The 23897-nt window shown below is 43.5% G+C and overlaps 4 protein-coding genes across 4 annotated transcripts in view; 1 reads left to right on the forward strand and 3 right to left on the reverse strand.

The window, feature by feature from the left end:
* Window positions 1–749, reverse strand: part of USP13 (ubiquitin specific peptidase 13) — a 50333-nt gene extending 49584 nt beyond the window's left edge. The window contains exon 1 of the mRNA XM_063167242.1: window positions 593–749. Within this exon, the coding sequence (XP_063023312.1) occupies window positions 593–745 (153 nt within the window). The 5' untranslated portion in view covers window positions 746–749. The remainder of the gene's footprint in view (window positions 1–592) is intronic.
* Window positions 750–3005: 2256 nt separating this feature from the next.
* On the reverse strand, window positions 3006–7292 carry NDUFB5 (NADH:ubiquinone oxidoreductase subunit B5). The gene is made up of 6 exons (XM_063167256.1): window positions 7160–7292; window positions 6603–6691; window positions 5654–5720; window positions 4887–4948; window positions 3829–3935; window positions 3006–3246 (listed from the first exon to the last, which is right to left on the reverse strand). The coding sequence occupies exons 1-6, from the start codon at window positions 7290–7292 to the stop codon at window positions 3126–3128; spliced, it is 579 nt and encodes a 192-aa protein (XP_063023326.1). The 3' UTR covers window positions 3006–3125.
* Window positions 7293–7557: 265 nt separating this feature from the next.
* MRPL47 (mitochondrial ribosomal protein L47) lies at window positions 7558–11625 on the forward strand. Its single transcript, XM_063167258.1, has 7 exons — window positions 7558–7643; window positions 8347–8492; window positions 9054–9114; window positions 9754–9850; window positions 10414–10544; window positions 10807–10902; window positions 11328–11625. The coding sequence occupies exons 1-7, from the start codon at window positions 7558–7560 to the stop codon at window positions 11443–11445; spliced, it is 735 nt and encodes a 244-aa protein (XP_063023328.1). The 3' UTR covers window positions 11446–11625.
* A 1121-nt stretch (window positions 11626–12746) lies between these two features.
* On the reverse strand, window positions 12747–22140 carry ACTL6A (actin like 6A). Its single transcript, XM_063167257.1, has 14 exons — window positions 22086–22140; window positions 21219–21295; window positions 20848–21022; window positions 20374–20474; window positions 19034–19131; window positions 18261–18355; window positions 17939–18045; window positions 17764–17853; window positions 17515–17576; window positions 17083–17197; window positions 16656–16736; window positions 15668–15763; window positions 14589–14675; window positions 12747–14013 (listed from the first exon to the last, which is right to left on the reverse strand). The coding sequence occupies exons 1-14, from the start codon at window positions 22108–22110 to the stop codon at window positions 13933–13935; spliced, it is 1290 nt and encodes a 429-aa protein (XP_063023327.1). The 5' UTR covers window positions 22111–22140; the 3' UTR covers window positions 12747–13932.
* Between the last annotated feature and the right edge of the window lie 1757 nt (window positions 22141–23897).

A 23897-nucleotide genomic window follows, 5' to 3' on the forward strand; every position in this document is an offset into this window, starting at 1 on the left:
AAGTGAACCAAGCTGGTGGGGAAATACTACAAGTCCATTGAAGTTCAGTGATGTAACTGAAACCCTTGGGGAGAAAGTGTTTCAGGGCAACTTTCACGCTGATTTTCAGGATGAGCCTTCACCTTGGAAGGTTTCTCTGAAAATTTTGAATAGAAGGAGAACAGAGGCAGTAGGAAAGCAAAATAATTGACATCTGCTCGCCAAAATAAACCAAGGAGAAGGCCATTACTCTCCCTTTTCAACTAGCTCGGTGTGAAAGCAAAAGCAGCGCTCCGGGTGGAGCAGACAGACCCCGACAAGCAGAGCAAGCAGCGAAGCCTCCCCAAAACCACAAAATCCCCGTGCCCAAGCAACCGCTTCAGAGCGCCTCGAAGGAGGGAAATAAACAAACAAACGCAGGAAGGACGATGTGCGGGAGCGCCGCGCCCCCGGGCCGGCAGCAGCGGCGGGCTCGGGCCCGCGGCAGGTGGAGGGAGGGCCGGGGGCGGCTCGGCAGCCCGAGGGGCGGCAGCGGCCCGGGGAGCGTGCGAGGGGCTGCGGCGGGGAGGGGAAGGGGCCGCGGCGGCAGCCGGGGGTGGATCGCTGCACTCACGGGCGAGTCGTAGGAGAAGGCACATTCCGTCTTGAAGACCCGGTCCCCTGACTTGGGCACCCGGATCGTGGGCATGTAGGGGACGAGCAGCTCGCCCAGGTCCCCGGCGGCCATCGGCGCATCGCCGCCGCGGAAGAGCGCGGCCCGCTGCATCCTCCTTCCCTCCCTTCCCTTCCCTCCCGGCTGCCCTCCCGCCCTCGCTCCCGGCCGCCCGCCCTCCCTGCCGAGCCGCTCTGCGCGGGCGATGGAGGCGGCGGGCAGCCGGGCCCGGGGCAGGGCGGCGGCGGGAGCCGGGCCCGAGGGAGGGCAGGGGGAGGGAAGATGCTATTTTTAATCCAATGGCAGCGGCGGCGGCACCAGCTGCGGCGGCGGCACTCGGGGGTCCCGGCGGGGGCGGGCGAGGGGCAGGGCAGCGGGGCGGGATCGCCGCCGGGGCCCCGCGTCTCACCGAAAACCTTCGCTCCCAGCGGGGCGGCACGGAGGCTCGGTGCCTGGGGTGACCGGGTAGCCCGGGTAAGGTTTCCCTCTCACCGGTAACACTCTTTTATACGCTCTGTTATTTATTTTTAAGCTTTTAAAGACTACATGAATATATCTATAATATCTATATATCTATATATCTATATATAGATGTAGATATAGATATATAGATCTATATATGTGCATGTATGTGTATATATATATACACATATGTGTGTGCATATATATGTGTATATATATATATATATATATATATATGTATAGATGTAACTGTATATGTGTATAAATATATATCTGTGTATGTATATACGTTTGTATAAAATCCACACAGTAAAAAAAAAATCTCTGTATTTTCATTCTCAGCCCCTCATTGCGGTACAGGTGGCTCTGGCAGGTCCCACCAGTGCTGACAGCTGGGATGTCCCCACCTTCCAGAAGAAGAGGTGGGTGTGGGAATGCCCAGCCTGGGATGCCCAAAAAGCCTGTGGCAGTGCCAGGAGCCAGCCCCCAATTTCATGGCTTCAGAGGCAGTGCCTTTACCTTAAAATGCCCTTTTTGGGCCTTTGCTGTGTTTCTCTCTGCTCTTCACTTTGAAAGAATAATGTCAGAGAAGAGAGAAATAAGAGTGATCTTTGTAGGGGAAAAAAATTGCTGCTGTTTTCAAGCAGTAACTAAGAACACTACATATGCCTGGCAGCAACAGCATTAAAGAAATGATCAGTCCATGTAAAATGAAGATGCATAGAGCAGATGAGTTGCCTTCTACCCATCATCCACAATATATCCAAGGACTCATTGATCACTTCCAAGGAGGTGATGTGACCTTTGCTAGAACCACCTTTTACCTCAAAATTAAAATTTTCAAAAGGTGGTTCTAGGAAAATATCAAAAACAAAATTGAAAAATGTTTGTACCCAGCTATGAGTAGGCTGTGAGGATGAGCAGGGTAGCACAGTGTTCTCAGCGATTTTCACTGCTGGAAAATCCAGTGTTGGGAACAATGTGAAACACTGAGGGCAGAATGTGATGTCCATGGAGACTTGCTGAAAAACAGACATTACATCAGACTTGTGAGCATCATTGGATGCTGGATAGAAAACACTAATGCAGGGTCAGACAGGTTTATTTTACCTGAGGAGACTTTGTGCTTTTTTAATGGCTTCTCTTATTAATAACTCAGCATTTATAAACAATGAGAGCCATAAGACATATGAGCCATCTAACCTGAAAGACTGATTCTATCAGAAAGGGCAAGCAAAGCACTGATAGAAAATCAATGTCTTTCTAATGTCTGGCAGTGCCAGGAAATAGCAAACAAGGCAGGTTTTGCTTAAAATAGTCCATGCAGTCTTGCCTAATATAAAAAAAAATATAGAGTTTTAAGTTTCAAATCACTAGATGATATGGGTTTAGTTTGGGCTTATTTCCTTTTAAAAGTGAGGATTTTGAACACGGACAGATAATTTAGAGTCACAAACTGTAAGAGGCACTTTCCATCACTTGAGAAATTTAAAGTACAGTACCATGGCCTGTAGACCCTGAGGAAACACATCCCTCTAGTGGCAAAAACTTGCCAGGTGATGAGAGAACTCTATTCCCTAAGGAGTTGCCAGAAGTGGTGTGGAAGAACTGCTGCACAGTTCTGAAAATGCATGGCAGGTATGTGTGAAGGTACTTTCCTACTTAGTTTATCTCCCACCAATTACCTGACACAAAGCACTGAGAAAGAAAAATCCCTTAGCTCCTTGTATCTTTCACTTAAAACTATAAACACTAGAAATCACAAAATGAAAACTAGTATTACCAACTTGTTCCATGTACATATGTTCTGAAGGAAAGGAGTGATTGTTGGCAATTGACACAAAGCATTTTCACTGATTAACAGTTTTAACAGCTGTATGAGTTAACTGCCACACAGTTTCTTTCAAGGTACTGGAATCAACACAAACACTGTTTATTCATTTCCATCAGCAAACAGCAGGATGTCTGTTCAACAGCACAGTCACAATTTGTCAGTATGCACTGAAGACCTTGCACACTGCCCGAAAATTGTTTAATTATCAGGTGTGGCTTTCATAGAATTGTCAACAAGATTTTTGTCAGGCGTTTCATAATGGTACCAAGGCCCATCTCCCCGGTGTCTCATCAGTCTGCGTGCCTCCAGCTCCAGCAGCCTAAAAAAAAGGCAATAGACACCTTCAGCATGAAGTTTGTTAATATTGAGCATTTCTGACAAAGCAATGATTTTAGCATCAATGGTTTATAAATACTGCTGAAGCATAGGTAGGACCAAAATATGAAGGGTTCAGCTAAGACATGAGCTATTATATCTTTTAATTTTGGTTGGTTTTTTGTTTTTTTCAGCAAGTCATTCCACAAAGGAGTAATAAAAATACAGGTAGTATTTTATTATTATTATATTTTATCACAGGTTCTTCTCTAAGAACACTGGAGCATTATTAGGGGCAAAAAGAGCTCCATTTGCTGATTCAGGAAGACAAAGACAGAGCTACACCTTTATAAATGCCAAGTGCTTTCAAGACCCCCCTGCCCTTGGATTGTTCTGGTAACCTGAATCCTGAGAGGGCAGCAATAACAGATCCTGTGACTCCCACTCTGGCAGCAGCCAGGGCAGCAGCACTCAGGGGACACATGAAAGCACTTTATGTCAGCATCCAGCTCAGTATGTCATGCAAAATCAAAGAGTCAGCTCCAGTATGGATGAGGATTTTAACCCCCCCAACTACAGAGCATACCTCATCTCAGATTTCCTCGCTTCCACAGCAAGCAGGGCCATGTCCTTCTCATAGTTCTTCTCAGGGGGGTCAAGTACATAACGAGCTATCCAGCGGGTTATGGGGTGCTGGAAAACACAACAGCAGAGATTGTCTGAGCAATTTCCAAATAGAAATGTCACCTTGTGTATCCACAGTCCTGAAAAGATGGCATGGACACCATGAGTGCTGCCATTCAAATCCTAACAGTAAAGTTACAAACATGCACAACTACATGTGAGATCAGAACCCTAGAGTCTTTTGCAATCCTTAATGCCAAGACAACCTGCAGATGACTGTTCTGTGGCAAAATTAGAATTTAATGAGGATAGAATTTATTTTCTTTCTGTTAAAGTTCCTTAAACTGCCACAGTAATCACAGAAGTGGACTCCAAATATTACTGAAATCAGCAACATTTCAAAATTTTGCTTCCACATAGAGGGCATTTCACTAGGAACAGAAGTTTAAATGAGTTGAAACAGTCACAATAATATTGCTGAATTCAATTACTTCCTATCAGGAACAAAACAGGGCTTGCAGCAAGAAGCCAGGGACTAATTTTAAGAAAATACAGTTAAATTGAAACCATACAACCTTGAATTTGTGACTATAAAAATCTTCAATTCTAGATTCAAAAGTGTGTGTGATATGGGACTTGAAAACAAAAGAAAGAAATGTCACTTTAAACTCCAGTTTCTTAAGACATTGTAGGAAAAAAATAATAAAGACAAAATCTGCATGGTATGAATGCAGAGGACTTTTCTTACTATTTAGGAATATTATAGAAAAATTCTTGGCATACAGTTTCAGCAGTTTACTGCATACAGAGCATTTGCAACTGCTTGGATCATTAAGAGATTTTCTACAGCCTTTTACATGTTCCATAAAGCCACAAAAAAGTTTACCAAAATCAGAACTGCACTATTTGAATTTTACTACACTGACAGACATCATCATACTCCATTCATTTTACTCCCAAAAGTATCTTCAAGAGAAAGGCTGTCCATAACATGCCCACCCTTTCACATGTTCCACTCACTTTGTGGTATTCCCAGTGCTCTGGAACATAACCTTCAGGAATCTCTGCAAGTTCAGCTTCACCTGACAAGGAAAGGAGGGAAAGAATATTTAGCTCTGTGCTTATTTTCCAAAGCTACCTTATATTCTGCTTTTCAGATAAGGAAAAGGTTGTTACTCCACACAGAGAGTACTAAATCCTTCAGTGTGAGCTCGATTCAGAAAAAATTGAACTTGCAAATTTTTGCAGACACATCACACTGCAAGTATCTACTCACAGATTTTAAGTTACAAACAAAAAGGGTAAAATTAGCAGCTATACAGAAGAAACAACTTGGATCAAGTCCACAGAAATACCCTTTAAAGTACAGGAGCTGAAAGCATGGACTTTTCCTGATTTCTCTATTAAATTAATTACATATCATTACAGCAGGAGATTTAACACATGTATTGCCAAGCAGAATTTTGGCATCTTTGCTAGACAAAAACCCAGAGTTGCTGTCTTGTTAAAGCAAGTTCCTAAACTTCACTGGTGTTTGGAAGACTGCTAGAAGAGAGAATGGTTTTTTGTTATTTTTTAATGTGACAAACTTTTTTTAAAAAGCAACAACTAAAGCAAATATACTGGGAATATTTCTATGTACTTATATAATATCACTGTATTTGTTAGGCCTATTCCATGGCCTTCCAGGGAGAGAGCCCTAGAAGAGTGCTTTTTCTCTATGCAGCATGCTTAATTCCCATTTAATAACTCTGACTGTTCTTTGCTTAGCCTGACAGAGCACTCACCAATGAAGATGTTGATGTATGTTAAGAGCACAGCCACTGGTATTCCCGTCAGGAATAAATAGTATCTCTGTAGAGGGGATAAAAACAGTCAGTGTGGGAAACCCAGAACCCTGACAAAATTTACATGAGATCTGAAAACATCTGAAAACAGCCAATAACTCTGAGATTTGCATTCTAGGCTGGGAAGGGATGTTGTGTGTAAACACTGCTGATTGCAATGAGTTCATTAATGAACAGAACACACAAAAGTGATGCTGTTCAGGTCAGTTCCCATCTCCCAGTGAGGTCAGTCTGTGCAGCAGCAAACAGCAACACCTCCCTGAAATTCCTCAGCATCTTGGCATGGCTGGCTCCAGCTGCAATCAGCACTGACAGCAAGGCAAGAATCCAACACCAGTGCAGCCGTTGTGGGCTCTGTAGCTGAGGAAGGCAGAGAAATGAGTCCTGATCACAAGAAGGGAGTTGTATAAAATCAGCTCTTGCTGCTTATAAAAGGATTTATCCAAAACCTGACTTTGGAGGGGTCAAACTCAGGTCAGGCTTCCTAAATCTCACCTCTGTTGTTAGTGGTGTAGATAAGTGAAGGCAAATCCTGCAGAAGAGTAACTGATATGTTTCAAAAAGGAGGATGAAGCAAAAAGCACTTGTGGGTCATGCATATATGAACACAGACATGTAATATAAGAATGCTACTGCAGCAGTAATTTAAGTACCTATCACAGCCTTTGCTATACAGCCAGTCTTTGAACTTCATCTGGCCCTGATTTTACAGCTTATGACCAAAAAATTCTTAAAGAGGACCTGAAATTCTTGTTTATGTAAATAGTGTCAGCCACATTTTACATGCTATCACATAAACAACACAGGAAATTGTATTTTAGACACTCTAACACCATTTGCAAGTGATGTGCTACACTGAATGCAATAATACATTTGATTTTTAACTCACCAACAAGCTCAAAAATCGAGAATCATAAAAACTTGTTGCCTTGATGATAAACATTCTCTTCCCATGGTCACCACTGTGTCGTACAGGAACTGAAAATTGAACCAGAGTATTACGGTTTTGTACTCCATTGGTGCTTGTGCCAGGACAAGGTCAAACATACGTGGGGAAAGGAAAATAGAAAGAAGAGTGTACAACAGCAGCTGAGTTTTGTGCAGTTCGCCTGAAGTAATTTCGCACTTTGTTAGCATTAACCTATTTTTCTTCAAACTACAGACACAGGTCTATGCCCACCTGTAAGCACAGACACGTGAATCAGTGAATGTCACCACACAGGGCCGAGTAAATAGATAATTACAATGCCAGGAGGGTCGGCCTCCCGCCCGTTTCCATCCATTTTTTCCCCAAACCCGGCAGTTTTCCATAGGAACGGGGACACAACGGGGACCTGCTCAGCCCGCGGCGCTCCCGCGGCCTCCGGGAGGGCACCTCTGTCCCGCTCCGCAAGGTCACCGGGCCCCCGCCGCCCCCGCCCCGCCGCTCCCCCGCCGGGGCCGTACCGAGAGTGCCGGGGAGGCGGGGGCCGATCCCGGTGATCCCGGTGGTCCCGGTGATCCCGGCGGTGCTGGCGCTGCCCGCCCGCCGCGCCGCCCAGGCCGCGGCCGCCCGCAGCACCCGGCTCATGGCCGCCATGGCTGGGACTGGCACGGGGCGGGGCCGGCAGCGCCGCTTCCCGCCGCGGGGTGAAGCCGGCGGCCGCCATCATGGGAAAGGGCAAAGCCTTCCCAGTGGGCCCTGCCATAGAGGTGAAGCCGCGCAGGTGCCATGTTGGAAAAGGGCAGAGCCTTCCCTGTGCTCCATGTAGCGCGGGAGAGGGCGGGTGAGGCCGGGCGGGCGCCATCTTGGGAAAGGGCAGCTCCCGCCCCGTGCCCCCGGCGCGGTGGGAGGACGCGGGGCGATGGCGGCGGCCGCGGCCATGGCCGCGCTGGGCCGGAGCCTCACGGCCGCGCTCCGCCTGCCGCGGGCTCGGCCGGGACTCCCCGGGTACGCACCGCGCCGGGCGGACTCGGGCTCGGGCTCGGGCGCGGAGGGGCGGGCGCGGTTCCCGGGAGGAAGGAGAGCCTGTGGCGGGAGGCGGGTGTCCGTGTGTCCCGGTGCCCGTGTGTCCGGCTCCCCAGCCGGAGCGCTGCAGTGCGGTGTATGGATGGCCGCGTGTAAGGGCAGCACCAAGCGGCCCCCTGGGCCTGTGGAACCTGCGGGCATGGTGCTGGTGGGTTTGTGCTGTCCCGGGTGTCCACAGCTTTTGCCCTGAAGGCCACGGGGGATTAGGGCGTGGATTCTCCCCCTCTGGAGCCACCCAAACCCACCGGGACGTTGCTGTGTCACCTTCTCCAGGTGACCCTGCTTTGGCAGGGGTGTTGCACTGCCTGATCTCCAGAGGTTCTTTCCAATGCTAAAAGTTCCGTGTGTCTATGATGTACTGTTGTTCAGCATAGCTCAGATTTATTGCTTAATTTTTAATTGCTTATTATCTCTAAGTCTAGAAAATTTATAATTAGATGAGATGAGATGAGGGGGAGGAGAAAGCACCAAAATGACATCTTTGTGATTAACCAAAACTCTGCTTTTCCCCACATGCCGTGATCTATCTGTAGGACCTGTGCCTTTGTGAATGAAACAAACATTCTCACTTAGCAGAATATTATTTTTCCTACCATACATAGTTTTCCTTCTAACTTTTATTTAGGATGGCACTCAATCTGTACCACAAGAACCCACCAAAAATCGAGACCCTCCATCAGGTGAAGTTCCTGCACACAACTGTGTCTCGGAGAGGGCTGGAAGAGTTTTTTGATGATCCAGGAAACTGGGGGGAAAAAAGTGTAAAGTCTGGTGAGTTATATTTAGCATTTCTGGTAGCGATCTTTGAGCTGAAATCTGACCTGGGTTTTTTTGCATTATAGGGAGCATTCATAGCTACATAAAACTTATTTATCTATGTATATGTATATACATCCACTTGTGCATCTTTATGCCTGTTAATTTTTGCTGTGTGTATTCAGTGTTTATGAAGGGAAATGGCAAATGTGCAGCAAAGTGTTTTGCTGTAAATCCTCTGCCTTGCTCTGAAGTCAGAGTGTATCACAGAAGAGATGTGCTTTGATGAAATATAAGTATTATGGAAGAAAACTAGTTCAGTGTCAAGATTCAACTGACAGCTTTCTGTGTTTCCAGCCTTTTACAAGCACAAATAAAAACTATTTATAATTGCCTTTTTGAATTGTATTTTAAATGCAAAGCTGAACATGCTCAAGGATGGCTGTCCAAGCAGTAGTATTTTAAAAGTGGTCTTTATACTGTTGTGTCAGCTGAGCCTGATAGATGCATTTTTTATTTTCCAGAATAAGAGAACTTGCTTTCATTAAATTAATGGTGGATTTTTATCTTTTACAGGGGATTCATGGAATATAAAGCAGCTGAGGGGCAAGAGTAGTGAAGACTTGCACAAACTTTGGTAAGTAAGTTTTAGTGAAGAAGCTTCTCTTCTTTCAGAGCAGCTCTGCACATCAATAAAATGTGGCTGGTGAACTCATGATGCAGTAGGTTTAGTCTGGCACAGAGCTCTGCGGGCTCCAGCCAGCTTTGGGCTTGGAGCAGCCCTGGTCCTGCTCAGAGCACAGAAGCTGCACTGCAGGTGGCTGTGGGACAGCTGTGTCTAGTTCAGAGGGCTCAGCTTTGGTGCAAACCCTCTGGGGTTGTTTGAGTGGGCCCCTCTTGGTTGTCAGTACCTTCTGGTGGGGTGGGCACTTCATTCCATCAGGGTGCTCAGGCCTGCATTTATTCTGGTTTTGGAAGTTTCTGAAGCTGGATTAAGTTCAGGCTGAACTTAATCATTATTGTGAACAGCTTCTTCCTTGCTTTGTCTTTTCCTGTGTACGTGTGAGAAGAATCTGGCTTTGTCCAGGTAGTGGAAGACAACTTAAACTCTTCCCTCCTAAGCCCTCTTTGTTCCAGACTAAGTAAAACTGTCTCCCTCATTCTCCTCTTTTGTTTCATTATATGAAGGCAGCAGGATTTGGGATGACAGATAGTAAGTGAATAACTGCTTAGCCATCCCAAAGTCATTTTTGAATTTCTGTGCTTTCTGCTCCAGGTATGTCCTGCTGAAAGAAAGGAACATGCTCTTAACTCTAGAGCAGGAATCCAAACGACAGCGCAAGCCCATGCCAAGCCCAGAGCGCTTAGAAAAGGTACCTTTCTCATAATACATAAAAACTGTAGCTCTTAAGTAAAATTGTTGAAAGATCAAGTGTTTGTTAAATTATTAAAGACCTTTTTTAAAAAAATGATTCCCCCGATTTAGTGTATGCACCAACAGCTCAAGTCATAATTTTCTCAGTGTCCAGTGGGCATTGCTGGGGCTGTGACCAGACTCCAGTGAAAACTAAAATAAGCAATGGCCACTACAAACCATAAGCAAACCTTCTGTTTGCTTCTTCTGCTTCCTTCTGACCCCTGCCTCAGAGCTTCCTACACTTCTGCATCAGCACTGGATCTGCTTTATGCATCACCCAGCTGGTCTTTAATCAAGTGTCAGACTGTCAGTTGTTTCATATCTGTCCTGCTGTCAAATTAGATTTTTGAAGCACCCATTCCTTACTGTTCTAGTACACAGGCCCTGCTGAGAGAGTACTCATGATCAAACTCCAGCATACTTTACCTTTGTTTTCCCTTAAAATTTTGTCTTTGAGATCTTTTAAATTTTCAGCATTGTTTTTTGTTGGTGCATCCTGAAACTTTTTACCATTTCCAGGTAGAAACATCTATGAAAAATATAGATTTGGTTGTCAGAGAAAGAGAAATTGCTTTGAGGCTTTTACAGACGGGCCATGAAAAGCCAGTCCCTGGCGAGTGGAGACACGATTTCCTGGGACGCACCTTCTGGTATGGAAAACCTTTTTTAATGTGTGACTTTTTCTTGTGGTCTCTCCCAAAAAATCCTTATCTAATCAAGGAAGAATGCATAGACTGTACAGAACATAGGAGACACAGTTACAAACCAAGCCAGCAGGAGCTGGAAATAAACCCATATACAGATTCTCCCATCTCCCAGACCACTTTATCTTGAAACCAAGAGAAACTGGTAAAATCCTAGAATTAAGACCAAATGTACATTCTGTAATCATTTTTGATCTGTCTCCAACAGGTACAGTTACAAGGAATGGCCAATACCTTGGCACTTGAACAAAAAACACAAAAAGAAGAGATTCTATTACTTACCTCATGTGAATCACTTCATCAGGTAAAAAGATTATTTTGACATTGAAAGTTATCATCTGATCTGTTTGTGTTCTTCTTCCACTTTAAAAGGAAAAAATAGCTGTAATCTTTTGGTTTTCAGCTACTAGACTGAAAATTAGGCTTTTTAAAATACAGCTTGCTCTGTTTCTTTTTTTCTGTTCCCACCTTAGTTACTAAGGTACATGGTTATGCAGCAGCACTGTAAAAGTAATTTCAAGTGCAGAATATCAAAAATCCTCCCAGAGGCTGAACTTCTGTAGAATTCAGAAGTAGTGTAAAAATATTACTCTGCAGGCTTTTTTACTTATCAGAAGCAAATGAATACTGAAGTTGTTAATCACTGAGAGCCTCTATCTGATTGGGGGGAGCTCATTAAAGTGGTCTCAGGCTGGCTGGAAATGAACCACACCAACTGCTCTGTTTCAGACTCAGACTTGAAAAAGCCTTACGGAAAAGGGCAAGGCAGCAAAGCCTGGAGAGGACGAGGAGGAAGGTCTTGGAAAGGAAGTTCCCTGATGTTGCTGTGAAATCCCAGAGCCAGTAGTAGGCTGGAAGAGCACTGCAAGCAACTGGTCAAGTGTCTGTGGAACATGAATCATGTTCTGGAACCACAAACAACTCCACTGAGCATTCCAGAGAGTCCCCATCTTTTTCTGTTTTTAATACAACATTTGACTTTAATTAAACTTGTGATCTGGAATTAAAAAGCAGCTTTGGTACCTAACTCAAATCATCTGATCTCTCTCGTTTGCAGGAACAAATGTTGTGTTAGCCAGCTGTTACAAGAGTGAGAGATACATTAGGAACAGTGAGGAGCAGCCATGGAGTGCCAGCTGACAGTAACAAGTGTAGGGGTAACATTTACCTGGTTTAGTTTAACAAATGTGCATTAAAACCAGACAGAAACATGAAAGCATCTGAAGCTCACATATGAGCTATTTTCCTGAATATTTCCCCTGAGTTACAGGTAAGCTATGCAAGGTGTATTTGTTCTCTGCATAAATGCACTGGTAAATGGGCTCTTTGGTCTGTTATGAGGAATTTTTTCCACTACTTTAAGTCTGGCTTCTTAGAAAGTATGAAATACTCAGCATGGGAACTTCTAATACAATTGTCCTACCTTGATTTCTGACAATTCAAACACTTGTGCAATGCTTTTTTGCACAGTGCAAAATATTTGAAAGAAGGCTGCAATGTCTTCTATGAAATTGAAGCATGTACTGCTGTTGCTCTCAGTTGATTAAACAGCTTCACCTTTCACTTCAGGAAGGCTTTTAACTCCACATGTGGTCATCTGGAAATCTAGATTAAAGTCACAAATAGCAGTCTTTCAGGAAGCAAATGTGCTCAGCAGTATAATCTGGTAAAACACTGCAAGGGAACCAGTACTGTTTCCTGTATCTGTCTCCAGCATTTGGACCTTCACCTTCTCTGCATCACACAAAATTCCCACTGTTTAAACTCAGAGTCTTTAGTGTGAGAAAACCTCCAGCAGTGTTTTACTCTCCCTCTGCTGCTGGAATATTAGCAGATATTACTACTGTACTGCAATTCTTTTAAGAGAAACAGAAGATAAAAGCTGATTTGGCATAATGAAGTCTAAGCATGCCACAGAAGGAAAGCTTAAAAACAGCACCCACTGCAGTGCACTGAGGCAGCAGTTCAGTTATGTTCCATGTTCCACCTGAATGGAAACTGGCCTGAGTCTTTATTCCCAAATGACAACAGCTGGTGACTTTGCAGTTTTTTGCAAGAGAAATATGGTTTGTCAATAGCTTTAAAAACCTGATCAAGCAACTTTGTCTAAAGAGCAACTCAAGATTCTCATGATAAGACAAAAGCAGATTGGTTTGATAAATTACTTTATTATTTGGAGGTAACATGAAACTTTTCAAATAGAGGCCTCATAATTATTTACCCACAAGATCTTTTAGGATACAAAAATGTAGCAGTACTGTTTATTTTTTTTTTTAGATCAGTTAAATGCTATTTGGTTTTCCACAGCTTTTGAGATAAGGAGCAAAACTTCATTATGTCCCAAAACAGACCACCACACCATTGTAAATTAAGCTTAAAAGCAACATTGAGCTGCGTCTTGACAGCCAATTCCTGCTGAAAAAAAGACATCCCCATTCCTGTGACCCTGAGTGCACCTTCCCCCTGCAAACACAGGCACTTACAGACCCTGCTGGGAGGCACAGGGGGAGCCACACCAGGGGCTCCCTGCACAGGGTCAGCCACGCACTGAAAGCTTCTGACTCTGCTCCCAGTCCTGGAGAGGCAATTCTTTGTCTCAGTCTCCCTGTCCTGAACAGGCTTTGCTTCTCACCAACATCACAAAGGCATTAAATACATTCTTACACATCAGGTGGAAAGCATTGCTTGCTTACTGAAATGAAAATGCTCCATAATAAAAAAAATTAACAAACCAGTGCTTAATATAACATTCACTCCATGGAATGTAACACTTCTGTGATACAGTAAAAGTTTACACTAAAATAGATTGCTGAATACAAACTTTCAACTTTTAAAACAGCAGAGTAACTTTCTCTGCAAGTACTCACAAGCTTGTTCAAATATAAAAGACCAAATTTTATTTTTTAAGAGAAAAATAAGAGCAATTTAAGGCCAAAGTACCAGCAAGGAAGACTAGTATGTGAAAATAGATGAGAAATTAGACAAGAAATAATTAATAAATAAGCACAGGCATTTGCAAGGTTATGCCTCTATCTATTAGCTAACCTGTAAAGCTGTTCCCAGGAAAAGATACTAGAGAAAATAGACATTTATACAAAATTATAAAATGCTTGTTACAGGAATTATTGCTTTACAAGGGACATAAACATCCTTTTTCTATTATAGTACCAATTAGGTCTCTGAAAATTTCTAACTTTGTTAAAATGGAACTTGAATTATGCAAAAAACCCAATACAAACTTCCTACAAAAAGGAGTCCATCCCATTCCTGAGTATGCTAAAGCTATAAAACAGAAGGAGCACCGAGCAGGCAGCAGTTTTCACAGTAAAGAGGTCTAAGGACATTTTCTTTCTACACACTGTTTCCCTCCTTCTTCATATTCTTGTTTGGAAATCCACATCTGCTGGAAAGTACCCTAGAAAAATAAAGAAACAAAAGCAACACACAATGAAAAAACATCAGAACACAAATGATGGTTAATTGAAACATGATTGGGTTTTCCTAGGAGGGAAAACAAGCAAGTCCTTACATTAAATTAAGTATTAGGACTTGACTGCTTAAGTGTCTTTTCCTTGAGTTTTATTGCTAAGGGATTAAACTCAAGACAGGAAGGGCAGCACCAAATGCTGCTTCCAGTCTCCCTTTCCCATGATGATAAATTAACCCCCAAAAAGCACTTCAGTGCTCAGTAACTTGTAGAATTAACCTCAGGAATATGATGCAGAAACAGGTTTGCTACTTTCATGGTCTACCAGATACAGTCTAGAGAAAGTACATACATTTCAAGGTTTTACCTTGCCACTAAAAACGGGAGAACATGGCAGGATATGTTGTCACTGGAAACACTCACACCTCTTTTTAAAACAGATTCTCTTCCCCTTACCATGAGGATAGCCAAGGTTATTATAACATAGCACAGACTCTGCAATGCACAGATGTCTGGTGGCAGTGCTGTTCAGCACAGCAATGCAGTAACACAGCTTTACTAACCAAAGAAGCCAGAATGGAGCCCCCAATCCACGAGCTGAACCTCCTCTCCACAGTGGTGTTGTTGGCTATCAACTTCAGGCGCATGCTCTGCACAGAAAGGGAGCAAATGTCACACAAATGTAAGCTGTGACCTTCAGGGACAAGCAGCACAAGGAACCTGGTGCCTATACCAATATCAGCTGAAAAAGGTCCATTTTAGTACATCTGCAATACTGCTCATCTGCCCTGCATTTGCAATTCAAAACAGCCACAGTGGAACAGGAAATATGGTTTTTACCTTGTGATCCAACAGCAAATGGTTAAGGCAAGGAATGGGCAGGTTAAGAGCAATAATATCACAGTGTGTAGTGTCATCTCCAACATGCACTGGGACTAAAATGACTTATATTGCTAGACTTAAGTCATCTAGTCTTATTTGGATCCATTCACTCCTTTTGCTTTCCAAATGCCTTAGAGCAATAAAATCTTTGAATTTCAAATGGGCTCCTCCTCAGCTATTATAAGCAGTGAATACATTTCTCAGTTTCTGCTAACATTCATCATTTCAGAGTTGTCCCAAGCAGAACATTTTTGCTTGAATACTAAAATTCAAGAAATATCATAATCTGTATCTACTCTCAGATGCGAGGTATCAATACTTTCTTCAACATCAAATTATTAAAAAAATATGTTACTCAGAGACAAAACCTGGTGATTTAGGTTGTCTGTAGAATTAAGGAAAAACAATTGCCACAACAAAGTGACCTCAGGCAGAATGACTGAATGTGCCTCAAGTTAGTCAGCAACACTTCAAAAGAGAGACCATCGAGAGAAATACTGGCTGTTGCTTGGGGACAATTAGAGAACTCAGGATCACAATATGAGAGCAAGAGTGGAGCAGTAAAATACTCAAGGAATATTGGAGTTTATTCTGTATGAAACTCCTCAAGAATTCTTTCTTTCTTTAGAGAGGGAGGTTTCTAAACCCTGCAGAAATCTATTCAGCTAAGAGTATCAAAGCCACAATATCCTTGTGTACTTATGTGGCAGAAAAGTAAAATGTTAAGTACTCATTGCAATAATGGAAAGTGTTGTTTTACCGGTGGGGTTTTCTGGGACAGCTCCCTGTTCAATCTGTCAGTGAAACTCTGTATTAGAGTGTTTCCTCCTGCTACAATCACACTGCCATACAGACCCTAAAAAGAGAAAAAAAAATACCTGGAGCTTTACCTTGGAAATCATTCTGAAAATAGCTCTTCCTCACAATAGAGAGGGGTGGCACGAGAATGTATAGTCAACAACAACAATGCAACAGTATTACCTCTTCCAATTAAATTTATTATTTAATCACTTAAAAATATTGCAAGGCAGCTTAATATTAAACTACAAAAGGAAGGAAGAAGCCATATGTTCTACATGATTTCACTGAACAATTTCTACTATGGAAAACCCTCAACCTGCAGATCTCCTCTGCATGCAAATTGTTGAGTTTTTTACAGCTGAATGCAACCTCAAAAGAAAACCCCACAGCCCTGCAGCAGTTTTCTATCTCACTGCTGCTGCAGTTGTTGAACACACACCATGGCCCAGCCCACTAAGCCCTCCTCACACACTGGCTAACAGAAAAAAAATCGTTGAAAGAACTCTCATGCAATCCATATCAAACTGACACCTGACAGCACATTTTAAATTAATTTTAAAAATAATGTTTTCCTTTAGAACTTCTTTATAAATTCCATGTATATTCTAAACATAACGATGCCTAAAAATCTGAGGATAACACTCCAACTTAGAAACATAAATGCTTATCTGAAGCCAGTCCAATCCAAATTATGCAGTGCCAGCCACAAAATCTGTGCATCAGATTTTTATATATGGGTAGAAACAGTAAGTAAAAGGTCCTGATTTAGCATTTGGTAAGACAAAACTAATGGTACATATCCCTGTACAGAAATACATAATACTTACAGAATTATCCTAACATATTTATCATTATCCTAGGAAATCTCTTCACTTTGCTGTTCTAGTCCCAAAAACATGCACAGAAATATCTATGCCTAAAATACAGCCTGGCTGAGTGGCACTTACCGGCCTGATATCTATATCACACATTCCAACGCTTGTTGTGACAACGTGGCTCACACCCAGCATGGTGTTACCAGATAAACCCTGCAGGGAAATCAGCAATCTGCACATCACTGCTTCAAGAGAGCAAGGCATAGAAAAGCCCTGAATGAGCTGAATTTTACAAGTGTTACTGGAGAGGGAGCTAAGCATTTTGTTAGGGAAGGAATAAAAATATCCCTATTTTTCCAGTCAGCTCATCACCACCCAATTTGAACATTTCATCCTTCCCTTCCCCAGCCATAATTCAAGACAGGCAAACTCTACCCCCAGGAGAACTCCACAATGCAAATCCATCCAAATCACAGGATTAAAAATGTTATACAAAAGAAGCCATGTGATAGCCCAGTCATGCAGAGCCTTCCAATCTCAGCTATCACAGTGCTTTTACCTTTACATTGGAAGGGTCAAACAATCCCTCAGGAATTTTCAGACGCTCAGCACCAAAGTCACAGTTGTAGCCATTGGGGAACTCATAATGAACTGTTGGCATCTGTGCTGCTACCCTGGAGCATCAGACAGAAAGCAACACATTAAAGTGCTCTCTAAACAGGATATCAAGTTATCTAAGCAGTGTTATAAACTACAGTTCCAATGGGAACACCATGATTCATAAGACTTCCGATAATATTTATTATGATCTCATCTTGGAATATTCAACAAAAAACTATCACCTGGGTATATGCAGTACTCCTACTTGCATAAATCATCAATTTTAGATAAAACCTTCTTCCATAACAAAACCAGCCAACAGCAGTGAACAGGCTGAGCACCACACACACAACTGGTAACAGATTTTACAAGAAAGAAAAAAGTAACATACTGTTCATCATAGGTTGAATCTGATACTTGGAGGACAGAAGCCTGGAAGTCCTGAATGACACACTGTGGAGTTAAAAATAACATGAATTTATAGAAATTTTAATCTTCAGTTTTATAAAAATTATAGAATTGGTAGTAACTTTTCAAAAATTTTTCTCATTCTTCAAGAGAAAATGCTGATATACTTGTGAACAAAACTTATTTATGGAACACTCAGGGGAGGTGAGAGCAGGAGGAATTTCCTACTTACATTACACATGTAGTTGTGCCAAGACCTGGTGACCTGGGGCAACTTCTCTTTTCTCTTCCAATTTGCTGGTGACCCCTCACGGACTGCCTCCTGAGATTGTAGGGTACAAAGTCATCAGGTAAACATTTAAGCCTCTCCCCAAGATATCACCTATTAAACAAAGTTATTTTCCCACCTTTGAAGCAATCATATATGGAGGAATTATCTCTACGTTCATTTCCTGAAACAACTCCCGGCACTGCATAGTGATAAAGTCTCCTGCAAGTGGAGATTTTACAATACCTGGAAAGCAAAGAGGGGATCCAAAATAAAAACAAAAACAACTAACATGGAAAGTATCCAAATCATGCTCTCCCAACTATTTGTCAGTGAACACTATTAGGGTTTTTTTCCTTTTTAAGGGGGCACAGAGATGTAAAAGCAGTAACACAACTGTGCAAGCAGAAATCCCTCTAATCACTTGATACTGCAGTGCTGTAATCCATGAAAGTTCATACCTTGCTGAAGTACATATCCATCATGCACTGGAATAGCAGTGGTGTGTGTTGCTCCACTATCCAAGATGAGACCTGTAGATCTCCCATTAGCAAAACTAGTCGAAGTGATTAAGGAAAACATTGTAATTTTCACTTTAGAAAAAAAAGTGCTGCCATACAATTAAATCATAACTAGGAATGAGGACCCCAACATGTTATTCCTTGCCTCTGCAAAGGGATTTGTCCTTTTCCAGTGTGTACCATCTTTCTGTGAAGTGCAAAAATCTCATAGAGAGAGCAGCATTTAACTTCTATCTGTGAACTAACTCAGGCTTTGGAGGCTCAAGACTTTGTGCCACTACTATGCAGCAAGCTCTGAGTACATCCAGCTCATTTAGACTCGAAGCTGGAAACATGTTATTAGGTAAAATAATTACAAATGTTCTTCTTAAGGCTATGAAAACGTCAAGCTCTAATTACCGTATTTAGTAGTGTGCACATCACCATTTCAGGTCTGTAATTTTCTTATCCAGAGTATACAATGAAAAAAAAAACAATAAATAAAAGACTTTGACCCCAAGGACAGACTCAGATTGGGAGAATTTCAAAAATGAGCTCTGATGCCTTAAAGTTCAGAAAATGCATTTGTTTACTTCCTCCCTGGATCTGTATGGAAAAAATCAATTTTAAGAAATCTAGGCAGGCTGTTATACTTGGAATTGCCTGGAAAAAGTTTACCATAATTTCCTGAGGGAGGAAAATAAAACCAAGCAGTGAAACATTTGAAAGGATACGCTGTCAGAACAGCAGTTTTACACAAGAAAAAGGCCGGGATGTTGTAGTGCTCAAACATCAGTTCTGTCAGTTTCTCACGCTTTGCCCTGGTATTCCACTAAAAAATAATAAACCCAAACCACAAGGAAGTGACCAAAAGGAAGCTGTGTTTGCACACTAATAGATTGCTAACACAATAAAGAAGTTATTAGAAAAACTGCAGCCACGGTTTCCAATCATACCAAAATTCTACATAAATGGATTTATAGTAATTTACTTTAGAACGTTTTTCATTCCATTTACACTACAACACATCAATGTTTATCTGTCACACAAAAGTGCCACACACCTTTCATGTTACATTACATTTCTACATTTCTGCAGCTCTTTCAGTGTCAGGCTCCCAAAGAACTCTCTAAAGCAAGCACCCTGCCTTTAACAAGGGGGAAGATACATGAAGGAACTTGCCCAGTGGGAAGAAAAATAAATCCAGACTTTCCAGTTCCCAAAGTACCTTTCTACAGTTGTACTGCAGTTGTGATTAAGCCAGGATATAACTGAAATATTCAGCACATTACTGAAAATGTGAAGTTTTTTCCAAGCCAATAGAAGAACGTAAGATTAGGTTTTTAAGGAGAATTTCAATGGGAATGTGTCTATTCAGACACCCACTGAGCCATCAAACAGCCACTGCAAACTCATCCACACTCCACAAGCTGTGATTCAACACAGGGGAACAATGAAATTCAGCAAAATCCTTCTCATAAGGTTTTCTTAAAGAAAGGCATCACTTGTGTATGGCATGTCTACCTTTTCTACTCCGACTTCAAGATCTGCCTTCAAATGCTGAGCATTTTAAAATGACAGAAACCTTGTCCAGATTTTCCCAGAAATTTGTATTCATCCACTTCAGCTGCCTTACAGGACAACTTACAGAAAGTAAGACAGAAAAATTAAAACTTCTCCATTACAAATATTATTCTGTGTCACTTAATGTTACTTGTAAAACTAAATGAAGCAAGATTTTTTTTATGGCTTTTTATTAAGTGTAACTTAATATATAAGACATCCAAACATCTTTTTTCTTTTTATTCTAAGCAGTAAAATTTCTTTTTTTAACTTTTGGCTTCTTTTCAGTAAGTGAAAAACAATAGCATATTGTACATACTTCCTAATACAACTCATAAAAACTATTTCAAATTGAGGGTTTTCCAGAAGCTGTCCAAGTACTTCAAAATTGTCACTTCTGTAGCTAGGTTTCATCACTTTTCACCTACAAGCCATTGTCAGACTTATCCAGGACTAATGTTTACAGAGTTATCAAAAAGACTTATCAAAATGCACAGCTGCTTTTACTCACTGGTGCTTCAGACATAAGGACAGGATGCAAACTTGCTTCAGATTTAATATGCATCTTGTAAGTGTGATCCAAAATTGCCTGGAAACTATCCCAGTCTTCAACTATAACAACATTGAGACAAACAGGTTAGTTACTTCTAAATTTTGTTTCATTTCATAAAAACATAAATGCTTTCCAATTTAGTTTTTTGCATAGAGCTCTTCAATCAAAAGCTGTCCTCAGCAGACACACACCTCCCTCCTCTAACAGATCTGGAGAATTCTCTTCCTCCACAATCACCATGACATCAACAATTATACAGAAAGCCCACTAACAGTGAAAACCAACCACATCTCCATGCAATTTGTAAAGCAGGAATTCTGTTCTTACAGCCTCTGCTGCTGTACATAACATCTGTCAACACAACCATAACTTCCTGCAGCCTGGCAATGCTATTTTTTAAAATTCAGGTAGAAAAAGACAAGAGCACCATACTCATTCCATTTTTTAGAGGTGAAATGGCTTCCATATTCTCCCTTGGAACTCTCAGGGCATTAGTGTCTATGTAGTAGGTCGGGCCCCCTTGTTTGCCTTTGTCACCATCTATCTCCATCAGAGTGCTGCCATTGTCCCTTTCCAGCACCACACCAATGGCTGTTGGAAAATCCACCTGCAAGGCAAGAGGCAAGCAGCACATAAGGATTAGCAATGTTCTGCAAGTTGGTGTTTTTCTCATAAATTCACAAGTTTCTTTATACAATACAGTCAGAACAAACCCCAATGTATTCAGAAGGGTTGTAACTCGCAAAGAAGACTTTTTAAGGCATAAATTCATGTTGAATTTCCATTGAGGCAGATTCTCTCACCTTTGGGCAGTCCTCGCCTGCATAGCCTGCTCTCACTGTGTACGAGCCAATGTCAAAAACCAGAGCCCCAACTTCATCTGAAAAGATTGTCAATAAAGAATTGTTATTACACTCTTCTGCAACTCTAACCTTTCTCTGCCCACTGCCTGCTTTAATTGGAAAGCAAGACAAGCAAATCAAGGGATCTTTTACAAAGCAAGAAGAAACTCCTCTATTCAGAACTCCCGCTACCAGAGAGCAGTTGGAAAACTGCAGACAAGCTTTAACTGGGGCATTGCAATCCCTCCGTTTGGCGTAAGGAAGAGAACTTTAGTAGAAGAGTTTGGAAAACGTAGTAGCAGCTAAACGGATCGCGAGATAAAACTTTCAAGAAGTTCTAATTTAAAAGCCACACGAAGCCAGGCGAGCGCAGAGCCCCCGCGGGTGATGAGGATGAGGAAGGTGGGACTGAAAACATCAACCGTGTGAGGGAAGGGGTCAGAGCGCCCATCCCTACGGGCCCGATCCTGATCTATGCACACCCTAAAGGAAACCTTTGGAAAGGATCGGATGTCACAGGGGATGTGCACAGGGGGAACCACACCCGGCTCCCAAAGTGCGGGGACCTTCTCCGGACCTTGGCACGGCGGATCCTGCCCAAGGCCGCGGTGCGAGCGGTACCCGGCGGAGGCACCTCGGGGCCGCCAAGGACATAAGCAACATAAACCACATAAACAAGGCCCGTCGCCTCTTCCTCCTGCTCCTCACGCGAGGGACACGGAGGGGCCGCGGCAGCGCCGGGCCGGGCTGAGGGAGGCGGGAAGCGCCCGCCGGGGCCGCACGCGCCGCCTCGCGGGGCGGGGGAGGGGAGGGCGGCGCCGGACTCACCTCCCCCGTACACGCCGCCGCTCATGGCTGCCACTGGGCCCGGGCCCGGCCCCGCCGTCCGCCGTGCCCGCGCCGCACCGCCCGGCCCCGCTCCCCGCCTGCCCCGGTGTCCGCGGGCCCCGCGCTCCCCGCCCGCTCCTCTCGCCGCCGACCCAGCAACAAAAGCGCCCCGGCCACGCTCCCCGCCCGCGGCGCGGCCCGACCCGCAGCGCCGTCGCCCGCCCGCCAATGGCAGCGCCGCGCGGGCAGAGCCGGCCAATCGCGGCCGGCGGGAGGCGGGGCCTTGCCGCGGTCAGCCAATCCTGAAGCCGGACGCGGAGGGCGGGCAGGCGAGGGAGTGCAGGGCGGGGGGGCGGTGTGAGGGGAGCGGCGGCGGGAGGGGACGGGAGAGCGCAGAGGAGGCGGGGGGTGAGAGGAGCGGGGCAGGTGAGCTGGGGACCGTGAGAGGAATCACAGAATGGTTCAGGCGGGAAGGAACCACAGTGGATCCTCTGGTCGCACTTCCCAGCGCCAACAGGGTCGTCCCAGAGCACGTGGCACAGGATTGTGCAGAGGGTCCTGGGGTATCTCCAGTAGGGGCGACTCCACATCTTCTGTGGGCAATCCGCTCTAATGAGCGATCATTGCACAGGAAAATTCTCTCATATTCGGGTGGAACTTCCTGTACATCAGTTTCTGCCCGGTGTCTCTTGTTCTGTTGCTCAGCACCACCTGAGAAGGGCCTGATCCATCCTTTGCTGACATTGTTGAGTTCACCTCCTCCCGAGGCTGAAGAGGCTCTGCTCCCTCAGCTTCTCCTCATGAAACACTCCACTCCCTTCTTCATCCTCCGCTAGGCAGCTCCAGGAGCTCCCTGTCCTCTTGTATTGAGCCCAGAACTGGACATGGGCCCTCCCCAATATCCACCTGACAGGAGCCTATAACCAGGTGGGATCAGCCTCTTCTCCTGAGCAACCAGTGACAGGACCAGGGGATATAATCTCAAACTATGCCAGGCACAGGTTGGACTCAGTCTCAGAGATCTTTTCCAACCTAACTGATTCTGTGACTCCCCTGCTGCTCTCCCTGCTCTGTTGGGCTCTTCCGCTGAAATAAAAAGCTTTTGAAGCCTGTCTTGGTAACCCTGCCTCGTGTGGTTCCTTTCTTGCTTGGGGCAGAGCCCTTGGTCCCCAGGGCTGGTGTGTCTCGGAGCTGGGCAGTTCAGCTGCCAGTTTTCCAGCTGAACTTGTAGTTAGGATTTCACATCGCCTTGTTTGGTGCACTCAGAGCACTCAGCCAAACCTGGTGTTCAGCCAGGACAGCCAGGGATGGGTAACTGTAAAGCTGCAGGAATTAAAGAAAACAAAAGAAAGACCTCAGGCCTAACCAGCAGTTAACTAATATTTTAACTGGAAAACAAGGGAATTGGCTTAAAGGGCAAGTGTTCCTGGTGTGCAACTTTTTGAATTTTTATGTGAGGTGGATGATTTTGGAGGGGATGGGAAGCTGTGTGTTCTTTTAAAGTTTACCTAAGATATGTAGCTTATTTTTGTAATACTGTAGCAAGGATCTTCAAGTAATTAGATTCAGCCTGTTTAATAGAATATTTTACTTATTACATTTACGTTTGACTATAAAGTTTTGGATAGCATAATGAACAATCTTAATAACACCTGCTTATTGGACTATAAATGATAAAAAGAAGGGCTTCTTGTATTTTCACCATGAAACAAAAAATGTATGGTGTGAGCTCACTTTGTCTTACTTGGATGGGGAGTTCAGAACTTCCTACAAAACTTTAATGTTTTTTCCTAACCTGTGACTAAAGTTTTA

The sequence above is a fragment of the Melospiza melodia genome, chromosome 12, assembly GCF_035770615.1.
Source record: "Melospiza melodia melodia isolate bMelMel2 chromosome 12, bMelMel2.pri, whole genome shotgun sequence".
Classification (NCBI taxonomy): Eukaryota; Metazoa; Chordata; class Aves; order Passeriformes; family Passerellidae; genus Melospiza; species Melospiza melodia.